Source organism: Zalophus californianus, chromosome 14 (assembly GCF_009762305.2).
Source record: "Zalophus californianus isolate mZalCal1 chromosome 14, mZalCal1.pri.v2, whole genome shotgun sequence".
Lineage (NCBI taxonomy): Eukaryota > Metazoa > Chordata > Mammalia > Carnivora > Otariidae > Zalophus > Zalophus californianus.
In genome coordinates this window covers 36,403,438-36,428,733 of record NC_045608.1, presented here as the reverse complement: position 1 = coordinate 36,428,733, position 25,296 = coordinate 36,403,438, and the positions used below count along the sequence as shown (strand labels likewise).

The 25,296-nt window shown below is 40.5% G+C and overlaps 1 protein-coding gene across 7 annotated transcripts in view; it reads left to right on the top strand.

Annotated features, from left to right (window-relative positions):
- PTPRM (protein tyrosine phosphatase receptor type M) overlaps nt 1–25,296 on the top strand; it is an 824,645-nt gene that overhangs the window by 179,344 nt on the left and 620,005 nt on the right. For all 7 annotated transcript variants that reach the window (XM_027575435.2, XM_027575436.2, XM_027575438.2 and 4 more), the window contains exon 2: nt 23,654–23,776. In XM_027575435.2, the coding sequence (XP_027431236.1) occupies nt 23,654–23,776 (123 nt within the window). The remainder of the gene's footprint in view (nt 1–23,653; nt 23,777–25,296) is intronic.

The window sequence follows — 25,296 nt, the reverse complement described above, 5'->3', positions numbered from 1 at the left end:
TTTTTAAAAAGAACACTCAAATGGTTTCTAAGCCTCTTAGTGAAACAAGTTTGTTACAGCCTTTTTTTTTTTTTAACATACCATCTTTTGAATTACCCGATCTTCCTCCAAAATATTTGGTGGATTTAACCCTTTCTCCTGATTTTGAAACCAGTGTACTCATTGGTGATGTCTAGTCTCTCTTTTGTTCTGGTTCATACTGTGCAGCTGTGGATGGAGTAGTATTCCTTGCCTCCATCTCTGCCCAGGTGTCCAGAATAGCTCGTTACTGGCCATGATAGCAAATAAACTTTTCTGTTTGACAGGTAGGACCCTCCAGTACTCTTAACACCTGACGTTCATGTCTCGTCTTTGCCACATCCCTATTTTATCCTTCCCACCTGTTGGAGGGAAGTTCTGGAACAGTTATTTTCTCCACAAATTGGGATAAAATGTGTGCCATTGAATGACCAGTTTATTTCAATCTGATTTCTTCATTTTTGGATAAGTGCATGTCCACCTAGAATTACCTCCTTCACAGTCTCTGCTCCCGATAAAACCGAACTCCCAGCATAACTGAACATCCAGGGACAGGAGTGATCAAGATCAGATGGAAGCAAGTCCCCTTGAGATAGGAACAAAGATAGTTTCTTCTTTCTTCCTGTGGCAGAGCAGAACTTGCCAACCTGTGTGCCCCAGATGGCTCTGGATGTAACTTTCCTTCCAGAGGGACAGAGACTGGGCTTGTCCCACTCTACCCCAGTGAGATGTACAGATACTTGTTTTCTGTATGTGCTGTGATGTGAGGAAGATTGGGTGCCAATAGTGAAGGCCAATATCAGTTTGTCCCCAGCTAATCTTCCCAACCTGACCTACTGACCCTATATATATGTATATGTATCCTAGTGGTTCTGTTTCTCTGGACAACTCTGGCTAATATGCTGGCTTTTTTGGGCCTATGTCACAATTGTTTTATGTATATATTTAAATGTATTTAATATGTTTTATGGCTCACATGATTATGGAGGTTGACACACCCCATGATCTGTCATCTATAAGCTAGAGACCCAGAAGAACTGGTGGTGTAGTTCTGAGAACCAGAGTGCTAATGGTCTAAGTCCCAGTCCAAGGGTAGGAGAAGGCTGGTGGTTTCAGCTCATGCAGTCAGCCAGAGAGAGCAAATTTCCCATTCCTCCACCTTTTTGTTCTCTTCAGGCCCTCAGTGGATTGGATGATGCCCATCCACACTGGGGAAAGCCATCTGCTTTACTCAGTCTAATGACTGAAATGCTAGTCTCTTCTGGAAACACCCTCACAGATGTACCCAGATATAATGTTTAGCCAAATATCTGGGAGCCCCATGATCCAGCCAAATTGACGCACAATAAACCATCACAGCCACTATGGCTGCTTCCAGAGGGGAAGAATCAGAGGAGGAAGGTGGTATTCTCTCTCATCTTTGAACTCATTTGTCTTGGATTATCCTTTGGCCAGAGCATCACCTCTTTGTTTTATTTTGTTTCTTCACAAGATTATGAATCTCTCAGATAGAGACCTTTAGAGAAAAGACCAATCTTGTTCACTAGGCAGTAGATTCTTGATATTAACCATTGAGCTCCATGAGGACAGGGACTGCTTACATTGTGTTTACCACCATATCACAGTGCTTAGAACACAGCCCAGCACATACCTGGTGCCTGGGCATATTTGTTGAATGAATGACTTTTCCATCTGGGGTTTGCCAAGCCTAATAGCACCTTTTTTTTGGATTATTATTATTTTCCTCCCTCCTGGTCCCCCTCCAACTCATACACATATATATTTATAATTAAATGAATTCAGTGTTTTTGGTTTTGAGTCTTATTGAAAATCTCATCTTATAGGGATTAGCTAAGTTTCCCGCCTAAGTTAATAAATGCAGTTGAATTCTGTTGAATGCATATTTGTGTTTTCTGGATCTTGTAAATATTGTGGTGTGATTTTGAATGCCACTTGTGCTCAGACATTCTAGGAAAGTACATATGATAGGCCGCAAGTATCTTTTTAAAAAATATTTCTGTGATTTCTACAAGAAGGGAACATGAATGTAATGTTTGATTTTAGGATTTACTAATGTTGGACATGAACTTGTAAGCCATGGAAACAGTACTCAGAGAAAACTCCCTACTCAGCTCAGATGTCTTTTGGTTTTTCAGTTGTGGCCACTTGGCAAAGAATGTGTTTTCTAAGTTCATTAGTTACTTTGATGGATGCTCTTGGCTTAAAATCTGTTTTGCTTCTTTTTTTTGGTAAATATTCTTAGTTTTCTAACCACTATTTAAAGGAAAAAGTCATTTAGGGGCTTACTTATTGGGGAAGAGTGGATTCTGGAAATGTTGTGATGAACAAGATGCAGAGGAACAGTTTACAAATCTTAGGTTTTAGTATTTAAGTTAGTTTGGAAGGGGACACCAATATTTTTCTAGCCATATACATTTGATTGAAACTGTTTGGAAAAATTGGTAATTTTGTAAAACATCTATTGAGAGGTAACCAGTGCTCTAAATCCAATATTTGTGAGGGGGAAAAAAATGAAATGGATAAGTTTTGAAAGCCGCACATCTTGATTTATGCTAGTTTCAGTTATTAACTGGCTTATATAATCTCAAGACACTTATCTCTGCAAGCTGTAGTTTGTTCATCAGTTAAATGAGCACAATATTTCCCGGTAGGGTTGTTGAGTTGTGAGTATTAAGTGCGATATGATAAGTAACAGCTACATAGTAGGTGATCAGTAAGGATCAGATTCTTTTCTCATTCCCTAGATGTAATATAACCAGGGTTTAAATCAACAAAATGAGTTAGTTCATATATGACTACAGGGTAGCTTTGCCATACTACCTTTGAGAAGTTTCAAATGGTTAAATTTGCTTCTCTTTAAAATGCCATTCTTATCCTTGTCCCTATCATTTGGTTTTGGCTCTATTTGTTAATGTTTTTGGTGGAATCATACCACTTTCTGTTGGATTAATTTATAATTCTATTTTCTTTTTGGCTATATGCATACTGTTTCATTTCGGGACCCATTACACTGTTGGATTTTGGCTTCACTCACCTTCCCCCCCCTTCTCCTCTTTGGCCCATCTCCTCCTATTTCATTTTGGCATCACTAATATAACTGTTCGCACGTGTGCTGTAATTCTGGCCAATACATCTTTAATGGTGCAGTATTCCTTTTTATTCTTTTTTATTTTTCAAAATGACAAGCTTGTATTTCAAGTATGTGAAAATGCCTTAGACCTTCTTGTTGAATATAGATTAGTTAACATTTTACGTTAACCAGGGTTGTATGGTTGTGTTTTAGTTTCTGTTTCTTCTTTACCCTTTTCATCATATGCCTCATAGTTTCTGTCACCCTTGAATGATTATTAAGGATCCTATGTGCAGGGCTCTGCACTGGATCTTGCATGGAGCAGTACAGTCAATCTGTACAATTGCCCTCCATTCCCCGTGTGCTTATTTTATGAAGAATTTCATGGAATACGAATTGTTATCTTCTAGGTGCTTGAATCTAATGCAAATATGGACAGGTAGTCCAAGCAAATATTTGAATGAAGGTATGTGTAAATAGTAAACAAATAGACATGAGTGTCATTTACTGTAGACTAGACTTCTGGCTCCCAAGGTGTTACCCCCCTCCACTGTCTTCATTTTCTTTCCACTATTAAGACATCAGGCTCCCTCCCCCGTCACCTGGGATAATTGCTAGGCAGTTGTGCCGCTTGAAAATGAGTTCACAAGTCCTTTGACTGGACTGGCAGTTGTACTAGTTGCGATAGCATCTTTATAGCAATGCTGCTTTATTTCTTCACACTCTGATCTCTTGAGAGCTAAGCAGCAGGGCTAGATAGCAATGGTTGGGGGAAATCTTAGGACAAGTGGGACACAGGACCCACCTCCCTCTCAAGGGGCCAAAGGGGGAGTGTAGAGAGTCCTTCTGTCTTTGCCCCAGTAGCTGGAATATGTTTCAGTGACCACATGCAGCCAGCTAGAAGCTTAAATGCAGAAACTGTGAACTTTGAGGGAATGACAGTGAGGTTAGTGATGATTCACTGTGTGGCTTTTTTTCAGAGCACAGAGTGACATGAGAGTCCAGGGTTCCTGAGCAGACTGCTTCCGTCTGTCTCTCCTCCCTAGGTCCCTGCAAGAGCATGGTTGCCCAGTCTACCATCTATTATTTACCCTTCTGATGAATTGCTCTTCTATTTAGATTAACCAGGCTACGCTTTGTGATATTTGGAGCCAAGAATCTGAAGATAATCATCGGGCAAATCAAACAACTAGTAGTAGTAGAGGGATGTGTCCCCCTACAGGAAGGGATAGAGTGATCAGCGAAAACACAGCCAAGCTGAGACTGGCCTGAAAATTAAAAGATCAGCCAGAAGGAGCCGAGGTGGATCTTTTAGTGGTGAGAATGGAGGGCTGTGGCTGAACACCAGAGGATTTAGCAAAGAAGAAAACAAGTGTGGTTTTCATCTCATAGGTCCTTCGAGGAGCTGGATGTTGTAATATGTTCAGTGGGCATGGTTCTTTTTCCTAGTGAGGAGGAGGACCAGAAATGAGAGAAATAAGGAAATGGCGACACACTCTCTTAGGGCATGGACAAGTTTAGGCTGCCTGCTACCGCGAGGAGAAGAGCATGTCTGTTCTACATGGAGAAGTAATTGGAATGCTTAGTAGCTGGTTGAATTTGGGTCCAAAGCAAAAATAGGATTTGAAGAGAGTGCAAGAATTTTGTGCATTGTGGGTGCCTGGGTGGCTCAGTTGGTTAAGCAACTGCCTTCGGTTCAGGTCATGATCCTGGAATCCTGGGATCGAGTCCCACATTGGGCTCCCGGCTCAGCGGGGAGCCTGCTTCTCCCTCTGACCCTCTCCCCTCTCATGCTGTTTCTCTTTCTCTCTCTCTCAAATAAATAAATAAATAAATAAATAAATAAATAAATAAATAAGAATTTTGTGCATTGTGTGTCACTTGGCTTTTAAACTGATTCACGATAAAATGAGTTGAGAACAATCTGTCCCATTTCTTTGTCTTCTTAAATATTGTTGGCCCAGTGCATGACCAGACCTTTTAAAATAGAAAGCCCTGCCTTCAGAAAAGGATGGGATATAATTAATTATGCTTGTATTCTTCCACATATTTTCTCTTTTGTGGTCCCTTTCCAATTGTCTGCTGCTCTCTGTGTGGAGGGCAAGAGTAAGAGGCAAGGTAAGAGTGTCAAGAACATGGAATTTTATGACTGAGAGGCTGCTCTGAGCACAGCCTTTTTGACGCAAGCCTTGTCCTCCCGCTGGAGTTTGACTTGGACAACTTTGTTCCATTCTGGATTCTTTGTAAGGTCCATCTTCATTTCCTCTGTTCCTATTGGACCCCTCCATTTCCTTGTACTTTTTGACCAAACACCATTGTTTTCTTCCTGCTCCAATATTAATTTCCTCTCTGATAACAGCACATCTGAGCCGGAGGGCATTAGCATTTCTTTTCAATTTTGAAGGGAGATTTGATCTTTCAGCACCCTGCCTCAGTGTCTGAGTTTTTGTGATGGTTCGTTGTGGCTGCTTTATTTGGAAGGTCAGGTTTCCGAAGTAAATGGAAAAAGCAGACAAGCAGTTAATTCTGCGTGTCCCTGCATTTTGCCGTAAACATGCCGACCTCAGTGTATTGCTTCTCCAAGCGCTCCTGTTTAACATGCTACAGTTTGTAAAGGATCGGTTTGTTCAGCAGAATTACTGGTAGTTGACTCTAGGAGTACGTTTTCTCTGGTATCTACTTGAGGCAATAAATCTCACTTCTCTCTGGCTTCCCTTAATTAACTTGATATTGTTGCCATCAGATCTTTATTCAGTAAATATGTAAAGGATCTTCAGTGGTGTTCAGATGTCAGTGCTGTTTGGGGCTAAAATTTAAGGATGACATCTACATCTTACGTGTCCATTTTAGTTAAGATGCAGTTTACTTAAGTAGTGCACATGGAAGAAGCATCCATGGAATAGTCATTTTCCTGTGATTGTGTAGAGCGATTATACTGTAAGGGAAGCCTGCATCTTAGGGGTTAGGAAACCAAGGGTCAGGTTCCACCTCTGCCATTACCCACTTTTCTTCGCTGTAAGGGAGTCAGATCAGAGTTCTGACTTCCTCCCTTGTCTGTAAGATAGGTTATCTTTTTCTTCCTCTTTTGTCACCTGGCCGCTGTGGGTGACCATACGGAATCATGAGCGTGGCAATGTGGTAACCCCATTCCTGCCCACGGCAGACCCCGCTAGGCACTATCCTGCTCTGGTCTGCCTTTGCAGCCTGATTCAGCCCTCCTTTCTATTATTCATGCTGAAACGAGCCCTGATTCCACGCGGCCTCACAGTGCGTGTTTCTCCCCTTTTCCTCCAGGTGTTTATGTTCTCTGGAATCTCTCTGTCTCTACCCCTCAACACTTGACCCATCTTCCCAGCCACACCTGAAATGCCTTGTCCCCTGTGAATTCTCCCTTGTTCTTCCTAATCTGAAATAGCCCCTTAGTAATCTCTTTGGTACCAGGTGTCCTTCTCATCACCGGGGTGAACTAGAGTTGGTCACATATGTGTCCTGGTTTGCTAAGTTTACTGAAATTGAGGATGGGGACCCTGTGTTTTGGCATCTCTTGCCACACTGAATGGTGCCCTTGTATGGGTGTGGACTTACCAGATGATGACTAGGGTGCCTTTGATAAAGCAGGCAACCCCCCCCCAACCCCAGCCTCATTTTCTTTCTTTTTTTTTTTTTAAAGATTTTATTTATTTATTTGACAGAGAGACACAGCGAGAGCAGGAACACAAGCAGGGGGAGTGGGAGAGGGAGAAGCAGGCTTCCCGCTGAGCAGGGAGCCCAATGTGGGACTCGATCCCAGGACCCTGGGATCATGACCTGAGCCGAAGGCAGACGCTTAACGACTGAGCCACCCCCAGGACCCTGGGATCATGACCTGAGCCGAAGGCAGACGCTTAACGACTGAGCCACCCAGGCGCCTTCATTTTCTTTATTGTATAACACTTTGGAGGATCTCCACTGTCTTTTTGGCGTTGCCCTTGGAGGAATGACAGGATTCTTGTTCCTGCGTAGCCATGTTAAGACAGACATCCTTTGGCTTACTGCCAGCTTTTAAGGCACGGGCATCCTGGATGGCCAGGCACTGCTTCTGCAGTAAGCCTGGAGTGTTCACCATGTACTTGGGGGACACGAGTTACCCCATATGGAGCAAGAAGAAGGGCGATCTCATTCATGGGAGACTTAGGAGCTGATAACCCAGGAACAGAGAGGAAACTAGTACATTTTGCAGCAATGGGTCTTAATGGTTGAGTGAACCACAGTTTGCTGGAAGTTGGGTGGGAAGTGGATGGTGAAGGTAGACAGGAGTCCAGGAGCTGGTTGTACATGGAAGCGGGGGTAGTCGTGAGTGGAGCGTGCAGAGTGGGTGACAATGCTGAGGGAGATGCCCTGAGGTCAAGTGGAGGTGACAGAGGTTGGGCTCCTCGGGAGTGGTGAGTGGGTGCCAGGGGAGCATCTGTTTCAAAACCTGTTGCTACCATAAGAGGAAAGGAAAATGGCCACAGCAGAGGATCTTTTTTTTTTAAATTTTTTTAAATGTTTTATTTATTTATTCATGAAAGTCAGAGAGAGAGAGAGAGAGAGGCAGAGGCAGAGGGAGAAGCAGGCTCCCCGCCTAGCAGGGAGCCTGATGCGGGACTCGATGGGATCATGACCTGAGCCGAAGGCAGATGCTTAACCATCTGAGCCACCCAGGCGCCCAGAGAGCAGAGGATCTTAACCTGCTTTCAGCCAGCAACAGAATTACCAGGAAGTGACCTAAAGCTCAGAGCCCCAACCTCATCCCCAGCGATTCTGATTCCAAAGACCTAGGACGGGGCTCAAGACCTGTGTTTGAAGAAATTATCCGGTGATTCTGATACAGGTGGTCCCTGAACTGCCCTTGAATTAAATGTTCTTAAGAACTTTTTAAGCTCAAGGAATTATAAAATTTGTGTGTATACACATTTGTTGCGGGAGACAGATCATGGAGAGCTCTGTTCAGATTCTCGAAAGGATCTATAAGCTCCCCAGTGTTTAAGGATCACTGAGCTAGGAGGAAAGCCTATATCCTTTTCTTAAGCTTACACAGAATGAGAATGATGCCATGGCAGGGATACCGGAGATCAGTAACCTTTAAAAACTGTTTTGTGATACAGGGGAAGTTGGTGTTTTCAGGAGCCCTACTGTGAACACATGAGGAAAGTGAAGGCTTGCCACCCGATTTGGGAATTGGGATTTATATTTGGGTTAATATCTCAGTATCTAAAGAAGGTACAATGTTTGGTTGATCCAGAGATTTAACAGTTTATCTGTAATAGGGTTTTTTCAAAAAAAAATTTTTTTTTCTGACCTAATTAAATTGTCTGGTTTCCCCTGGGTTTTATTTTTTAATTTTGATGTTAGCAGTACATAAAATTCAGTATAATGAAGGTCTTTTTTGAGAGTTATTAGTAATGGTGCCACATTTTGCTCTCCTGTGGTTAAAGTCATGTCTGCATTTCTATGATAAACATCTTTTTGAAATTGATGGCTTGTATGAGAAAAAATTGATCTTGATGCAACTTGGTTTTTACTGCCAACCCAAGAACTTTTGTGTCAGGTGTGCTGCTGAAAAGTGGTACCCACTCCCTCATTTTTTCCTAAACCAGTGGTAAAGTTGGCATATGTTTTACCCTGGCAAAATCAGTACTGTAAATGGGGACACAGTAACTCTGGCAGGAGGCTCTGATCAGAGATGTGTTTCCCAGGGAGCGCTGAGGCTAGGCAATTCGCTAGTAACCTTAGCTTGTTCTTAGCAATGGGGCTTGGGTCCCAGAGTCCACATTTGATCATTGGCTTAAATATTAGAGAAATAAAGTTGGCCTGTGAAGTTTCCTCTAGGCAAATTTCTGCCCCCATGAAGGGTTACTATTTCTTAAGTCCGGTCACTATTATATTGATCCACAAGGGTTTATTCTCAATTCATGGGGTACCCAGTAGGTAAGTGTCCAATATGGCCAAGGGCCAATGATAAGCTAACTGAAAGAGGATCCCATAAGAAAGACAGATCCAGGCCATGTTTAATCAAGTATAAAATTGATGCTTCAAAACAACTATATAGTGACACTTTGATTAATCGCAGTGACCATGGCTTATAACAAGCCAGCCATATTAAAAAAATAATAATAAATTTAAAAATCTTCCAGAGAAGCAGAGTTCTCTATTCTCTTGGCTTTGTAATTATCCTAATGAGTAGGTTCTTAAGCAAATAGAACTCATCCCAGATATATTATGAAGTCACTGAATTTGATATTATCTTTTTTTGAACCTGCTCCCCATCAACTTTTCCTGTTTTTTTTTTTAAAGATTTTATTTATTTATTCATGAGAGACAGAGGAGGAGAGAGAGAGAGGGAGAGAGAGAGAGAGAGAGAGAGAGAAGCAGAGGGAGAAGCAGGCTCCCAAGGAGCAGGGAGCCCGATGCGGGACTCGATCCCAGGACCCTGGGATCATGACCTGAGCCGAAGGCAGACGCTTAACCATCTGAGCCACCCAGGCGCCCTTCCTGTGTTTAAATACCCTTACGTGATCTCTATCAAAATAAGAAATATCTAACATCTTGTTATTTGTATGTGTGGATTGTTCGCATGGCCCTAAATATGGTCTAAATAAATATTTTTACTGGAGTAGATGTGATTACAGGACTGGTCATATGAATCCCTTTTCATAGTGTTTGAGTTTTAGATTTTGAGCCTCTTTCTTGTGGTGAAAAACATAAACTGATTCAGATACTTTTAGACATGAGTAAGCAGCTGCTAAGGAGTGGGGCAGGTTGAGAAGAGTTCTGCTGAACTTATATGAGATATTCTCAAATCCTTTTGGCAAATAGGGTGTGGATCATTTTGAGGTTGAATGGGATGGCGATCGTCACCCCAAATCAGTTCCAGCCCACACAGATTGGAGAATAGTGGATGCTCAGTCCTGTGAATTTGTGTTCTCTGCTTTCCTAGGGCAGGAACCTGGCCAGCCATCACATGGATATTCATATCTTTTTACCTCTTCACCACCTCTGCCTTAACCTTCTTTCTTTACAGTTGAGCTCTGCTGTCCTTTTTGCTTGTATTATTTAACATTATTTTTCTTAGTTTTTATATTACAATCAGACCCCTCCTAACCATACACCTGGATACACACCGACAGATTTTCACCTCCGTCGTGTTCCTGATAAAGAAGTCTTGCAATTATGAGAAGAGAGAGAAAAATCATAGAATGTATAATCTTAGGATGGAAATCTTACCTTAGACATCATCTAGATCTGAAGTTATCAAATATTGTTAAATGTTAACTTTTTATGGTACACTTCTTTTATTGCCCATGAAACACCAATATTTAAATGAATGTTGAATATATGAGGTTGAAGCAGGGTTTAGGAAGGCCTGCAGTAGGCTCACCTTCACAATCTAAGGGAGCCCAAGGGTTCTGAGCGTCACACTGAAAGAACCGTGACTTAATTTATCTACACTATTTTATATAGATCAGACACTGAGGAGCAGAAAGGAAAGGGAGCAACATTTACCTATTTACTAGACAGAAGGGAAGTGGAGTAGGGGAATGGAAAGTTCGGTAGGTAGGCAAATAGATAATATAAATGTGTGTCTGTGAATACACACACATATACAAAGTTTAATTCTTACATTATTCTAGAAGGTAGATGCTTTTACAAATGAGTATGTGAGGAGAGCTTCTAAATGGATAGGCTTGAGGCTCACCTCAGGTCTTTTTGATGGTTCATCTACATGCTGGCCGCTGTATCTCCACATGGCCAGCTGGTTGCCTTGCCCAAAGCCACATGCAGGCAGGGGCAGGACCAGGACCCAGACTTCCGGCTTCCTCATCCAGGGTTGTTTCCTTAGACTACTCATTCTCTTTAGCCAGTGGCAAAATAGTACCTGCTAAAAAGGGACATAGAATATTGAGTATATACTCATTTATAAAAAAAAAAAAAGACGCTTCAGTTGTGTCGACCTTGAGAAAGGTTCATGTTCTTAGTTCCACATATTTTAGCAACTAATTGTTCATGTGCAATGACTGGAAGGAAAGCTGATTCACAGCTCTTCTTACATTATGTACGTATTGTTCTTCGCTTAGAGAATATAGCTTCCTAGTTTAAAAATTTATACAGTGAACTATTTTACTTCCAAGTTTATTTTCTTTATGGCCCGCAAATTGAAGTTTGATATTGCTTCCTTATTCACTACTTTTACATTTCATGAAGGTGAAAGATATATAACATGTAATCATTAGCATTCTTTTTATGTTTAAAACATAAAATCAAAACAACTGATGGAGGCATTAAACCAGAGTTCCAGTGTGATACACTGAAAATCCGTATGCTTTTGGTTGACTTATGCTGAGGTCTGCCAAATAACAGCCTTATTATGCAGATTCTTAGAATAACAGGCCATGGATATTTTAGATTCTCACATCTAGTTGCTGACACTCTGTTTTCTTTTTATCTGGACCATTTAGGGACAGGAGGCCTTCAGGATGAGTTTTGGGTCTTTTTCTTGACTCCTACAGCATTTTTCATCATTTCCCCTTTATAACAACTTCCTGAACCCCCTCTCCCCCATTGCCTTCCCTGAGGACAAGGATTTCTTTTTTGTTCTCTGTGTATTTCTTCAAACCCCCTCTCCCTTCCTCCCTTCCTGTGCCTGGCACATGGGTCCACATTTGAGAGGAATTGGGCAGACAGGGAAGGAGGGAAGAGGGAGAGAAGGAGATGCCCCGAATCAGATCAAAAAGGCAAGAAAGAACTCTAGAATCAGGATTTCTTCTTCTCCTGGTATAGTCAGAGTATTGAGTGAATCGAATCCATTAGTATTTTTTTCCTTCAGTGTTCCTTTCTAATAAAGTAGAACAGTAAATGGTTTTTGTGCTTACCTTTGTTATAGAAAACTTAACAAAATTCCATTAAATCCAGCAGGTATTTAATGAGTAACAGGCACCTCTCTAGGACTGAGGATACAGAGGTAAAGCATTGTCTAGACCCATGGAGCTCAGGATGCAGTGTGAGAAGACAAACATGCCCACAATCATTTTGCTATATGGGATGATAAGGACACCTATATATTTTGCAGTGATGGTACATAGGAAGGAGGGATTGATTTTATCTGTGAAGAGGAATCAGAAATGGGTACGCAGGAGAGGTAGCATCTGAGCTGGCATTTGAACAATGAACAGACTCGGGGTGGGTGCAGGGATGGTGTGTGCAAACATGTGGCATGTGGGTAACACGGTCCTTGGAGTGAATCTACAAATAGTCAGAAATTACTGGGGTTTACTGTTACAGGAAATGGTGGCAAGAAATGAAGATAAAGTTGACAAGGTTCAAATCGAGAAAACCTCATATGTCATATGATGACATTTGAATATTATTCCATGGGCAGTGAGGGGCCCATGAATAGTTGTAAGTAAGGAGAGACCATTTTTAGTTGTGTGTTTCATAAAAGGTCAGCTTGCTGGTCATGTATAGCATATACTGTACAGGGCAAAGTCTAGATATTATGGGTCAAGGTCAGTAGGGACATGAGCTGAAACTCAAGTTTCGTTATGGTGGGAGTAGTGGGAATGGCAGGAAAAACATGTGAGAAGGTGTTTCGGGGGTAAGGTGTTAGGCAGAGAGGTGGTTGACCCATAGGTTTTTGGCTTGAGCCTCTGGTTTGTGGTGCCAGCAGCCGCCATAGACAGTAACCACAAAGAGGTGTCTGTCACTTTAATTTCATGTTTCAGATAGCATGCACCAAACATGGATATGGCTTTCTTTGATGTTCATCATCTTGTAACAGTGAGTATGCTTTCACATACCCCACCAAGTTCAACCTACACCATTGCCCTAGGAGATAGGTAATAAATAATACAAAAGAGTCATATCTTCTGTAGGACATATATCCTCAGGGTTTTGTCTAAGGTCAGAATTGCCCCCCAAAAATCCTTTAGGGAACTTCTGAGTTGAAGACCAGTGTACTGTTTCTCAGTAAGCCCAACAGAGCCACTCCCTGACCGTTGGCACTGGAATAGAGGCTCTTTCCTCATTTGAGCACCATATTGGTAGGAGACTTGTATTTTGGACCCATGTTGGATAAAGAAAAAATTGTACATCTTTGGATGCGAGAATTATACCGAACCCATTGTGATGTGCACTTTAAGAAAGGCACAAGAGATAAAGGAATAGTGGCTGATGGGTGGGGTGGAGGCCAACAGTTCCTGTTTCTCACTTCCAGCTCATTGGGCCATATGAGCCTTACGCTCTTGAACTAAATGGAAGACTTCTATTTTATAATCCCCGCCATTTTCATCCTTGAAATCATGTACATTAATTCGTCCTGTGATGTGAGCCTTGCATCTCCCCTTTTCATACAGAGAGCAAGACACAGTCTGTGAGTTGTCCTAAGACAGAATAGGTAGTTGACAGATCCAGGACTTAATGTATCCTGGGTCTCAGATTCCAATTAAATAGAGTCAGTCTTACAAGTTACCAATTTTTGTGTTAGAATAATTACACACCTAATGATAGGAAATTGGAATGAATGTTTTACCAAGAGGATATAGGAAATTATATTTACTTTTTCCTTGTAATTTGATTCTACCCAATGAGCGTGATGTGTAGGAAAAAAATGTTCATTGAGGAAAATACATTTAGTGGAGTTTAGGTTAATCAGTATCCAGTGAAAATAAACAATTGGCCGCCTGTTTTAGCTGAATAACATGGCTTGGCTGTACTGCATACTGGTGAATTCAGGAGTTTATTTTATCGGCTTTCCCAGATAATGATTTGGTGCTAATAAAATCATCAAGAGATGGATTTGTAAATCACACTAAACTGGTAGGAGCACTACTGGGCATAAAATGAAATTCTGTTTTTTTATTAATTTCCTGGGTTTCTCTGACCAACAACCAGGATCATTTTCTACCTAGGATATCTGCTCTTGTTGAGCAGTTCCAGTTAGGAGAAAAATGACAGATTGGGGGTTTCTTAGCATGAAATTAGAGCATGGAATTCAACACTTTGATCAAGCAATGTTATTCTGTTGCCCTTATTCACCTGAGAGATATTTATGACTAAAAGGACTTATTTAGAGCAGTGATCTCCAAAAGGCTATCTCCATACCCTTTGAGGTGTATAGTACAATCCCTTTGTTCATGGAAGAAAATATTTGAACTTCAATTTATATTTAGTTTGTAGTTTGTGCTTGAAAAGGTCAGCTGTGTGTGTCTATAATAATCTGCATTATATAGTTTGTAAATAAGTAAACATAGGATGATTGTGCCTTTTTAAAATGTGCCTTTTTAAAAAAATAATACCTTCTTAAAAATGTTTAAAGCCACTGATCTGGAGCACTTTTCTAAAATTGGGTCAATGATTAGATTATTCTGGGAATTTTTTTAAAAGCACAGATTCCCAGGGCTGCTCCCAGAAGAGTCTGGTTAAATAGGTCGGTCTGGAACAGTGGTTATCATACATTAGTAGGTACCAGAATCACCTGGAGGTCTGGCTTGTTAAAATACAAGACCCCACCCCAGAGTTTCTCATTTAGGAGGTTGGGGGCGGGGCCTGAGAATTTGCATTTCTAACAAGATCCCAGGTGGTACTGCTGGTCCAGGGATCCACTTTTAGAACCGCTGCTCCAGGGTGGGAGCCAGGACCCAGGCAACTCTGAAGATGAAGTGATAAATGCTCATCTAGATTTTACCATCTTCTCCCCTAGACAGTTCTTGGAGACAGTCTATCATTTTGTTTTCCTTTTTTATTCCTGTTGCTATGAGGGATGCAGACAACTGTTTTTCACACTGTAGTTTTCAATATTGGTGTGGACAATAAGAGGACCAGTGTTAGATTCAGGTAGACTCAAATTTATAGGGAGTTTGTAGGAGTGGTTTAATTAAATCCTGTAGCAATTCTAGAAGGTACTTATTTGTGAACAGAAAACTGGGGCAGGTCCCTAATGATTTGGATGCATCTGTACAATATTTGGGAATAAAAAAGACACTGTTACCCATTGGAAAAAAAATATTTTAAGATCAATAAGAAAAATGCATTGTTGTTTGTTGCAATCAGGCCTTTTTTAAAATTAGGAATCAATAGATGGTTATAAAATGAAGTGAGCAATAAGTATAATAAGCCATAGAAACTTTAAGAACAAGACAACTCATTTCTTTTGACTTATAGAAAATATATCCATTGGCAAATAGCACTTTTTATAATAGAGCATAGCATTAGGTGTTTAAATGCCTGTGCGATGTGTAAAAACTGCTTCCTAGATTCAATTATGTAGAAGAGCATTTCTATCATGCTTAGTGTCTGATTCACTAACCATCACCAGGGCACTCAAAGTTTAAAAGGCTTTATATACTTGCATTGTTTGGCAGGCAATTAAACATAGATGTCACTGAGATTGATTTATAAGAAGAAAGCAGTGGCTTTGCTATGTTGGTGTGGGTTTTTTTAATGCTTAAAACAATTGTGTATATTATAGCTCACTTTCTGTTTATAGTTTGAAATGTATTAATTTATAGCCATCTATCTGACAGTTTTAATTTGAAATAAGTGGATAAGACCACCTGAGATTACATGTATTTTAGGAAAACAGAACATATAACATTAATTTCTTTGTGAGGTACTTTAGCATTAGTTTTCGATTTGCCCTCTCTGTAGAGAGACCTATTTAATACTTTATGCATTTGGTAAAGGCTGCCTTAAATGGGGTCATTCTGTATTTAGAACAAATGAGAAAAATGTTCCAGAAATCTCCTCAAGGAGTACTGCAGTCTTTTCACAAAATAACTTTAAATGGACTGTAATTATAACAAGATGAACTTGATTGCTAGAGTGTGTAAGTCAGTTTAACCTGTTAAAGGCAGAACAGTTCAAACGTGTATGTATCTTATAAGTTTATGAAATTAACATTTGATTGTCCTCCACAGGCTTCTTAGAAACAGCACTTTGAGGAGCTTATTTGCAATGTGATTCATGCAACAATATTTATATTATATAAATATTACACATTGTTTACTTTATAGAGGTGCATTCAGGGTAAAAAGGTGCAGACTGGAAAGAGTATGAGCTTTGGACTCAGACCTTGGGTGAACTTCTAGCCCTACATTTAACTCTCTGTGACTTTGGACAAGATATTTGACCACTCCAAACTCCCATTTGTAAAAACAGGGATGTGTTGATGAATTTCTACTCAGAAGACAGAAACCACACAGTAACTGGAACAGGGAGAGTTTCATTTAAAGAATAGTTTAACAGTGGATTGGAATACAGGAAATTGGCTAACACAAGGTAAAGAGAGCTCTGAGAATAAAGGAATAGCAAATATGAGGAGCAGCCGCTGCTCTAGGGAAGAAATCGGGGTCCAGGAGGAGATCCTTCTAGAGCTGAGATCCAGGGCTCGGGGGATGGCAAGAAAGTTGCTGTGGGACCACACCAGTGGAGCTCCGAGGAAATGTGTCCTTTAGTGTAGCAGGGGAAGCTATTCATGGGTGGTATCTCTCTGGGAGGCGCTCCGCTACAAAACTGCTCAGGTGGTGCTGGGATAAGCTACTCTGTGGGGTGCTGCCCACCACCATGCACCTATCAAGCCAGGCACTGGGAAAGCTCCTGCACTGTGGGTCTGGAGAAACCCTGTGGGCTGAGGAGCCTTCCAGGGAGACTTACGAGACCACCCCTTCCTCCCACAGTGCCTCTCTAGAACCCTCTACTGTTAAAGCTTACTGTCTTGCCCCCTGGGACAGGAAATGTAATTAGAGGACTTGGATATAGTTTTGCAGAGCAAGCAAGGAAAAGTGAATTTAGGACTGAGACATAATGCATTGATAGCTGGCATAAAGGATATCAATGCTTGCCTTTAGGGTTTTTAAGATCAAATAATACATGTAAACATATGCATGGTTTTGTTATATAACAGTTTCTTTGAATTGAGAGGAAAGTCTCATACTGGTTGTAAAGAGTAAGTGAAATAATGCCTATATGTTGCCTTCAGCAGAATCTGGCTGGTGCATGGCCGATGTCCACAAAATGGTGGCTGTTAATGCCAGAGAACTTTCTAGATCACAGGTTGTCCTCTGCCTGCATTAGTAGGGTTCTCACATAGTAGTGTTGATTAGTAACTTCAGGACATATAAACAGTCCCAGATAATGGTTCTCATTCCCAAACCTTAAAGACTTTAGGTAGCAACTTTTGAAGGATCCTGAAGTCAGTTTAGTGGATCTGGACTAGGCTTTTCCAAAACCAAATTGAACAGTGATAAACAATATCAGTATATCTCAGGAGAGATAAATTTGGTTTGTAAAATATGCACGTATGTGTGCTGGGTCAACATGTCATGATCCATGTGGGTCACAATGTATAGAATTGTTAAATCATTATATTGTACACCTGAAACTAATATACTGTATGTTAATTACACTTCAATAATAAGATAAAAATAAAATAAATAAAATTAAATACTACTCTAAATGGGCTCTAACCCTTGTCAGTTTGTTTTCCTTTGTCTGTTCAGGCCTGATGCTTCAGTATGATTGAGAATAGTCATGCGAAAGATCTTACAAGGTTTCCTTTGGGGAAAAAGTGGACCATCCTCTCCATTACAGCTTCTATCTTAATGATATAATACTATTCTTGCATCTACTGAATAATTCTATGCTATGCCAAAGAAAGAAGAAAGATAAATTCCCTTCAATATGCAAATTACAGTATTTTATTTTCATAAATCAAGAATGACCTTTATAGACAACTAGCCTTGCTATCTAATTATTGCCAAAAAAAAAAAAGAGTTCAACTTTTCTAAAGCAAAAGCCATAATTTGTGGAGACTTAATTAACATTTAACCAGCTTAGTTTTCAACCATAATAAAAAACGAACATGTTCACTGATTTTGTCACATTTGTAGCTTATTCATCTTGGAATACACAAGGATGGCCTGGGTGTTTTGTGGGGCTATATTGAGATTTCTTTCATTGTTCAAGTGGGTATTACATTACACTTTTTTTTAATTAAAGATTTTTATTTATTAGAGAGAATGAGTAAGAGAGAGGGAGAGAGAGCACAAGTTGGGGGGAGGGAGAGAGAGAAGCAGACTCCCTACTGAGCAGGGAGCCTGACGTGCGGCTCTATCCCAGGACCCCAGGATCATGACCTGAGCCTGAAGGCAGACGCTTAACCAACTAACCAGGCGTCCCCTACATTACACTTCTTTTAAACATTTCCAGCCAAAATTGTTTCAGCCAAATTCTGCATAGACTTGGGGAATTCATTACCCATTTTTCTAAAAAGCATTGATTGGGTGCCTACAATATACCAGTTCTAGAGAGTACTGAGATGACTAAGATAGAGTTATAACCAAAATTACTTTTCAGCAGAATTCCTACACTATCTATAGGCTTTCATGCACCTGTTTTTTTTTTTTAACTCTGCAATTTTTGTGAAAAAAATATATTAGGCCTGATGCCATTTCATCTGGTTTCTAAAAAGCATCTGGCTCTACACGTTAGTCATAGCACAGACTAGTTGCAATTTTTAGTGGGGGAGTAAGTACACAAACTCATGGTAGCCCATTAAGAACTTTTTTTTGAGAGAAAGAATATTCATAAAAACCATTTTAAAGAATATTATAGCTTTAATCCTAGAATGCACTGAGCTCCCACAAAATCAAGTTTACTGAATCAAAGTTTGGGGACATGCTCCCATAACATGTTACTAAATAGACCCTAAGACCCATTTTATTATGGTGGTTTCTTTTGAGAACTCTTCATTAACTTATGTTGTTTGCTTCTTACTAGGGAGGACAGTTCTCTCTGTATTTAGGATTAAAAGTAGTCAAGTTTCTTTTGGGTTTTCAGCTTGGGAGATACTATCACATAGTGTTAGGAATGTAGGCTCTCAAGATGAGATGCCTGAGTTCAAATCTCTGCTCCACTGTCTTCCAGCTGTAAGACCTGTGTGAGCTATATAACCAGCCCTCTGTGCTCCAGTTTCTATATCTGTGAAACGAGGATCATAGTATCTATCTTATAGGTTTGGTATGAGGATTAAAGGAACCCGCAATAAGTGAGCCCTTATCACATTTGGTCCCCATTATTGGTTTTTTTTCTTTTAAGATTTTATTTATTTGACAGAGACACAGCGAGAGAGGGAACACAAGTGGGAGTTGGGGGGAGAGGGAGAAGCAGGCTTCCCGCCGAGCAGGGAGCCCGATGCAGGGCTCGATCCCAGGACCCTGGGATCATGACCTGAGCCGAAGGCAGACGCTTACTGAATGAGCCACCCAGGCGCCCCAGCCCCCATTATTAGTTTTGGTACTAATATCATAGTCTCATAGGTACTGAGAACTGTGTAATCAGTGATATCTTTCTCTTCGTACTGGCTACCGCAGAGCTTAAAGTGAACTTTGTGGCTAACTTCCGGTAAATGTGGCTAGTGACATATTACTTGGCAGTGATGGTGGAGTTCTAGGCCTATTCCTAGTATAATCTTCTATTCCTTTTTTCCTTTGCTTTACTTCCCTTGCTTTTGAACTTTTACTTTCCTTTGATTTTGTTAATTTAGCGTTCATGTCATGGTGTTGCGCTGCATGTCCTGGAGCAAGCCACGAAGTCATCAGTCTTGTACAGAAATCATCATTGTTGTCAGTTACCTGAGTATTTGACATCCATGGACACACTTCCTTTTGCACAATACCTCACTCTTCAACCAGCACATGTTGTGTGGTGTATTCAAATTTGCTGAGGAAAAGTCTTTCCCAATGTCTGATGAGGGCACATGCACATGTGTGTTGGTGTGTACGTGTATGTGTGTGTGGGAGAGGGAGGGGAGGGGGCGGTGAGTGGGTAGAGGGAAGGGGAGCTAGAGGGGCAGCAGGAGGGAGAGAAAGAATGTGGATGATGGAGACAGACCATCCCACCTGGCTTGCATCACCTTTCCTCCATCTTGTGCATGACTTTTGGTTTAGTACTGATTCCTCTCCACAGAAGAGAAATCATTTAATTTGATTTGATGGAGGAATATAGTCCAGTCATGAGCTTTTGGGCAGCAGTCCAAGTAAGACAACTTGGGAGAAACCTTGGCCAGTGTATTGCTGACCACATCCCCGTATGTTGCTGTACAAAAGCTGTGTTATTGTGAAAATCAAGGAGGCTTATTTTTGGAAATGCTTCTTTTTACTGCGTTTTAGGGGACTTGGCTTCCTTGTCACATTCTTCATTGGCCCCAAAGCATTTACTTAAGAAACCTCGCAGCCCTCTGTTCTTTGCTCCTACAGTTGCTCCATAGAGGAGCCCACAGGAGTGTGTCTGCCTCAGTGCTCATGGCTCTTCACCTTCTTGTGACACACACTTTTAAATTTTCTAATTACATATTCCAACTGTTTGTAATGAAATGAACCCATGAGGGTAATTGTCGTAAGAAGGATTTAAGAACCAGTAATAACTGATCCTGGTTGAACATGGCTGACACCGTCATACACTAACTTTACATTTATCTAACTGAATCGTCAGAAACACTATGTGAGGTATGTTTTATCTCCATTTTATAGCTGGAGAAACCAGGATTCAGAGAGCCAAAGCTGTTTGTCTACAGTCACAAAGCTAGCGGTGGCAGAATGGGGATGTGCCAAATGTTGGACCCTGTTCACTTCGCTACTGCACAAAGCTGCCTTGCAAACCAAAATTTAATTGTTCTCTCTTTAATTGGTTATTTTAATTGAGATGTAAACATGTTAATTTCATCTCATTTTAGCTCAATAAACCACCTTTGCTATTTTTAGGGTCTCACATCTGTTGGATGAAGGCCAGTGATGGCTTTGAAAATTGGTGTGCAGGGGGATATATGTTTGGGCGATGGGAAATTCATAGTCTCTCCCATTTTCCAGTGGTTTGATAATCATACATGGGTCCAGAAAGAACCGTATCATACGTTTTATGTTTCCTTTCGAGTGGTAAAAACAGCTTTATATAATGGGAAATTGTATCCTTATACCAGCGTTGTGTTAGCCTTTGGGGTTTCCTGTCAGCCATGCATGCCTTTGCATTTATGTTTGGTTATATCTTCAGGGCCAGTGGTTGTTTTGTAAACCAGATCTCTAAGCAGCATTGAGTTGTGCGGTGGTCGCCTATAGCTATTTTTCACTGTTTAGGATTGCACTGCAGGACTTTCATCAAAGTGCTATCTATGTTTCCATTGAGGGGGGCCCTTTTTTGTCAAAATTCATGGTGGTTTCTTTCTGTCTGAATATTAGTGCTACTGCTCTTTGAGCCTGTCTTCCAGTATTGAAGGTATTTTCTACATCCAGTATTGAAAGTATTTTCTACATTTCTACAATTAGGGTTTGCAACCAAGGGAAAATAGTTCCTATAGATGTTTGCATAGTCTTCTAACATTTCTCACCCCAAATTAGAAAGTTGTTAGTATTATGTGCTTCGAAACAAATCCACTTTGTTTCTGAGCTTGTTAAAGCTGAGTAGGAGGGAAGTATAAATTACCAGTTGTGGTCAAGGTGAAATATTGAGGTAGTGCTGTATCTTTGTAATGAGTTTCTGTTCTCAGTAGAATGTTTAATTGACCAGTTCTGTTAGAAGACTGTGTCCAGGGTCACTAATTTCACCATCATGCCTGGAGCTAACAACCTAGCTCTAGACAGAGCTAGAAAGCTGGGAGAGACCTTCTAAAATGATCTGAGTTCCCTTAATTCTGTCCTGTTTGACATTTTTTTATCAGCAGTTTGGGGGCAGATATAGAATGTATGCTTATCAAATTGGCAGATAACCCAAGTCTAGGTAGGATAACTAACACCTGAATGATAAAAACAGGATTACGAAAGCTCTCAACAGGCTGGAGTAATGCATGGAAAACAATGAGATGGGGTTTAGTAAGGATCCATGTACAGCCCTGAGTTCAAATCCAGAAAGTCACTTCCCTTATTACAAGAGAGGGGAAACGGCCCAATGGCAGTGGTCTGAAAAAGACATATGGGACGTCAGGCTCACAGAAGCTCAGAATGGACCACCAGTCTCCCATGAAAGAGCATGAGGTCCAGAGAAGTTGCCAATTGAATTCTGGCTCCAGCCATTGTCACGGGGGATATCCAGAGAACACCCACCAGGGCAGTGAAAATCAGAAAACCTTCCAGTAGGAGGAATTGGGGGCAGCAAAACATGTTTTTCCTAGAAAACAGAAGACTTAGACCATGATAGCTCTTTTAAATAATCAGCTTTCCTGTGTGAGAGCTGAGTTTTTTGTACTGTTTCTTCATAGGGTAGAGCTAAGATAAATGAGTATACATTTGAAGAAGCAGAGTTTGGGCCTTTTTAAAGGGGGAATTGTCTACTAGGTAGGGATGCATTTCTAAATTTTCTGAATGCCTCACCTGTTCAAAGCTGTCTACCTGTCTAGAAGGTTGTAGAGTTTATGTAAGCATTTGGATGGAAGTTGGCCCAGGTAACCTCTAACATCTGTCTTTACCTCTGAGTTTGAACAATTGCTATTTTATTTTTCTTCTTGCTGCCAGGGCATACACTGCAGACATAGTGCAATAATATTCTTATTTTTGTATTTTCTTGACCAGAACCCTTAATTCTCATCATTGGAAAGTATTTATAATTAATAGTTTTAATTAATATAAGTAATAGCATTATATAATGGATATCAGAATTTTCATAATAATATGATCAACATAATCACTCCCTTTCACAATGTGAAACACTGGTGAAAAGATGTGATACTATAATAATTCAAAGTAACTGGAGACATTTAAGAGGATGTGGGTGGGACTTAAAGTCATCAATGTGCCCCAGGATGCTGAAACAGCTGAATTGCTTTGTAAAACTGCATCTTCTTTTATTCTTTGTTTCTTTAAGTAGCTTCATTTCTAGCACCAAAATTAAGCAGATGTTTACCACATGTTTAGTTTTGAATTTATTCTTGCCTTTAAAAATTGTGTGGACTATAAGCAAATTTATAATCTCTTTTAATGTTAAGACCTCAAATCTCCAAAATATTTAAGTGAAACCTGTTTTTATCTTAGATTTAGAATAATTCTTTGAAAAAATATTTTGCAAGCGACGTTCATGGTCTCTACTACATTTTTCCCCCTGACATTGTGCCAGTGTTATGGTGAAAGCATTTCTCTCTTAAAAAATTAAGAGAGAACGTAATTATGTTTTTCTATTGAAAACATGTTGAGTACCTAGGGCAAGCCTATTAAAGTTTTGAACACAAGATCAATGATTCCAGATTCCTGCAAATCTGCAAATAAGAATTATAAATTTGCTTAGGTCTACTTTCATTTGGATTATACACACATTGGATTCTTTGGAGGAACAGTATAGTATAGCAGTATGCAAGGCATGGTTAAGACTCAGGTTGGTCAGCACTTAGCATTTAGGGTACGATAGGGTCAAGATCCATAGTACCTGGACACAAAGGTCAAATCAAATTTAGTGTGGTATTGAGTAGGTTTACAGTTACCTGTAATCATCATAGCTTATTCCAGAGGTCTAGTCATTGCTTACATTACTTTTCATTCTTTTACATTTTAGGTGGTTGCCTTTTTGATGAGCCATATAGCACCTGTGGATATAGTCAAGCTGAAGATGATGATTTCAACTGGGAGCAGGTGAACACCTTGACCAAACCAACTTCTGATCCATGGATGCCATCAGGTTTGCATGTAGTTTTAAATTTTCTTTTTAAAATCAAGGTTTCATAAGAGTCTGAATCACAGTAAATATTCACTGGGCATTGGCTGAATGAGTGAGGGTGTTGGTCTTTGAGAGTGGCAGCCCAAAGTGATTAACTAGTGAGAATAGTACAATTAAGAGGACTGGTTATAAAGTACAGAGAGTTCACCTTTGTATCTCTTCTTTTAAAGTCTAATTAAAGTTTACCTCCTTTATCTCTGGGTACACCTGAGCTAGATTACTGGGCCATTCCCCAGTTGATCCTTTCCCAAGCAGCAGATATGGGAAATGGATGGATGTCTCTTCTGCCAAATGTGTCTAGTGAATGGAACTGTAGCTGGGAAATCCAAATAACAAAGTCTCTGTCACAAATGGGAGACCTTGGAGAATAACTTAAACCTTGTCAGCCTCAGGGGCTCACTTGGCACCAAAGATAAAATGGTGATGCACACATGTGGATACTTCTTTTTCTGGAGAAGTGCTTAGTAAATTTTCCAATGAGTGAAAGACATTTGTTCCATTAAGCACCAGCAAGAATTCTACTTCTTATTTTGAAGGAAGAGTGGGAAGGTGTTGACGAGTAAACATTCACATTGGAACTTGGTCATTTTAATGGACACCCTTTGCAGGTGGTGGTGTTGGACAGCAGTCTAAGAGTTTAGATTTGCTGATTCATGTTACAACGGGGTAAGAATGTGCCCTAGTCAGGATTCACACTGCAAAACATTATTCTGATTTGGATTTTAGATAAAACACGTTTATTTGTACTTTTTTGTAACTGTAAAGTTCTTCGTTAATGCACGCAAATGTAGCAATAATTGCATTTAGTAAGTCATCTCTTTTAAGTAGGAAGTAGAGTTTAATGTTGTTCTTCACTAAGCTTTAACAGTTATGATGCCCACCATGTTCTTTCCCTCTCCTTCCCACATTTATCTCCTTACAACATCGAAGAAGGGAAGACTGCGCTCTTTAGCACTGCAGCTTTGCTGGACTTCAGACGTTCTTAGCTATTAGTTATTTCCCCTCAGCTGACATTCTCCTTTTCTGTCTCCCTTTTTTTCTTATATGTGTGTGCTTTTGAATATGACTTGTGCTTGCATCGAACCCCAGCTCTTGCTTTCATGCTTGCCAGTGAGCGGGGAGCGGGAAGGGGAGAATGGCCGGGCTCCTGACGTGGAGCTGTCCTTCCCCAAATAGGCTCCTCACCCCAGAAGGCCTTCTGGGCATCACCTGTTCTCTCTTGAGGATCCAGCCTGTGTCCAGAAAGGCTGGGGATGGCCGCAGCCATGATGGTGGGGAGGGTGCTCAGAGTTAGTCCTGGGAGAGTTCGCCACAAGAGTGCACTCAGGCTTTTCTTATCTTCTAATTTGGTGTTAAAAAAAAAAAAAGTTGAAATTTTTCTCATTAGCTAGTAGATTTAATTATTGTGGTCCTTTAGTTTGAAGACTGTCTTGGAAAAACTGTCTTTGACAAAGGAGCCCCAATACTGCAGTATCTTTTTC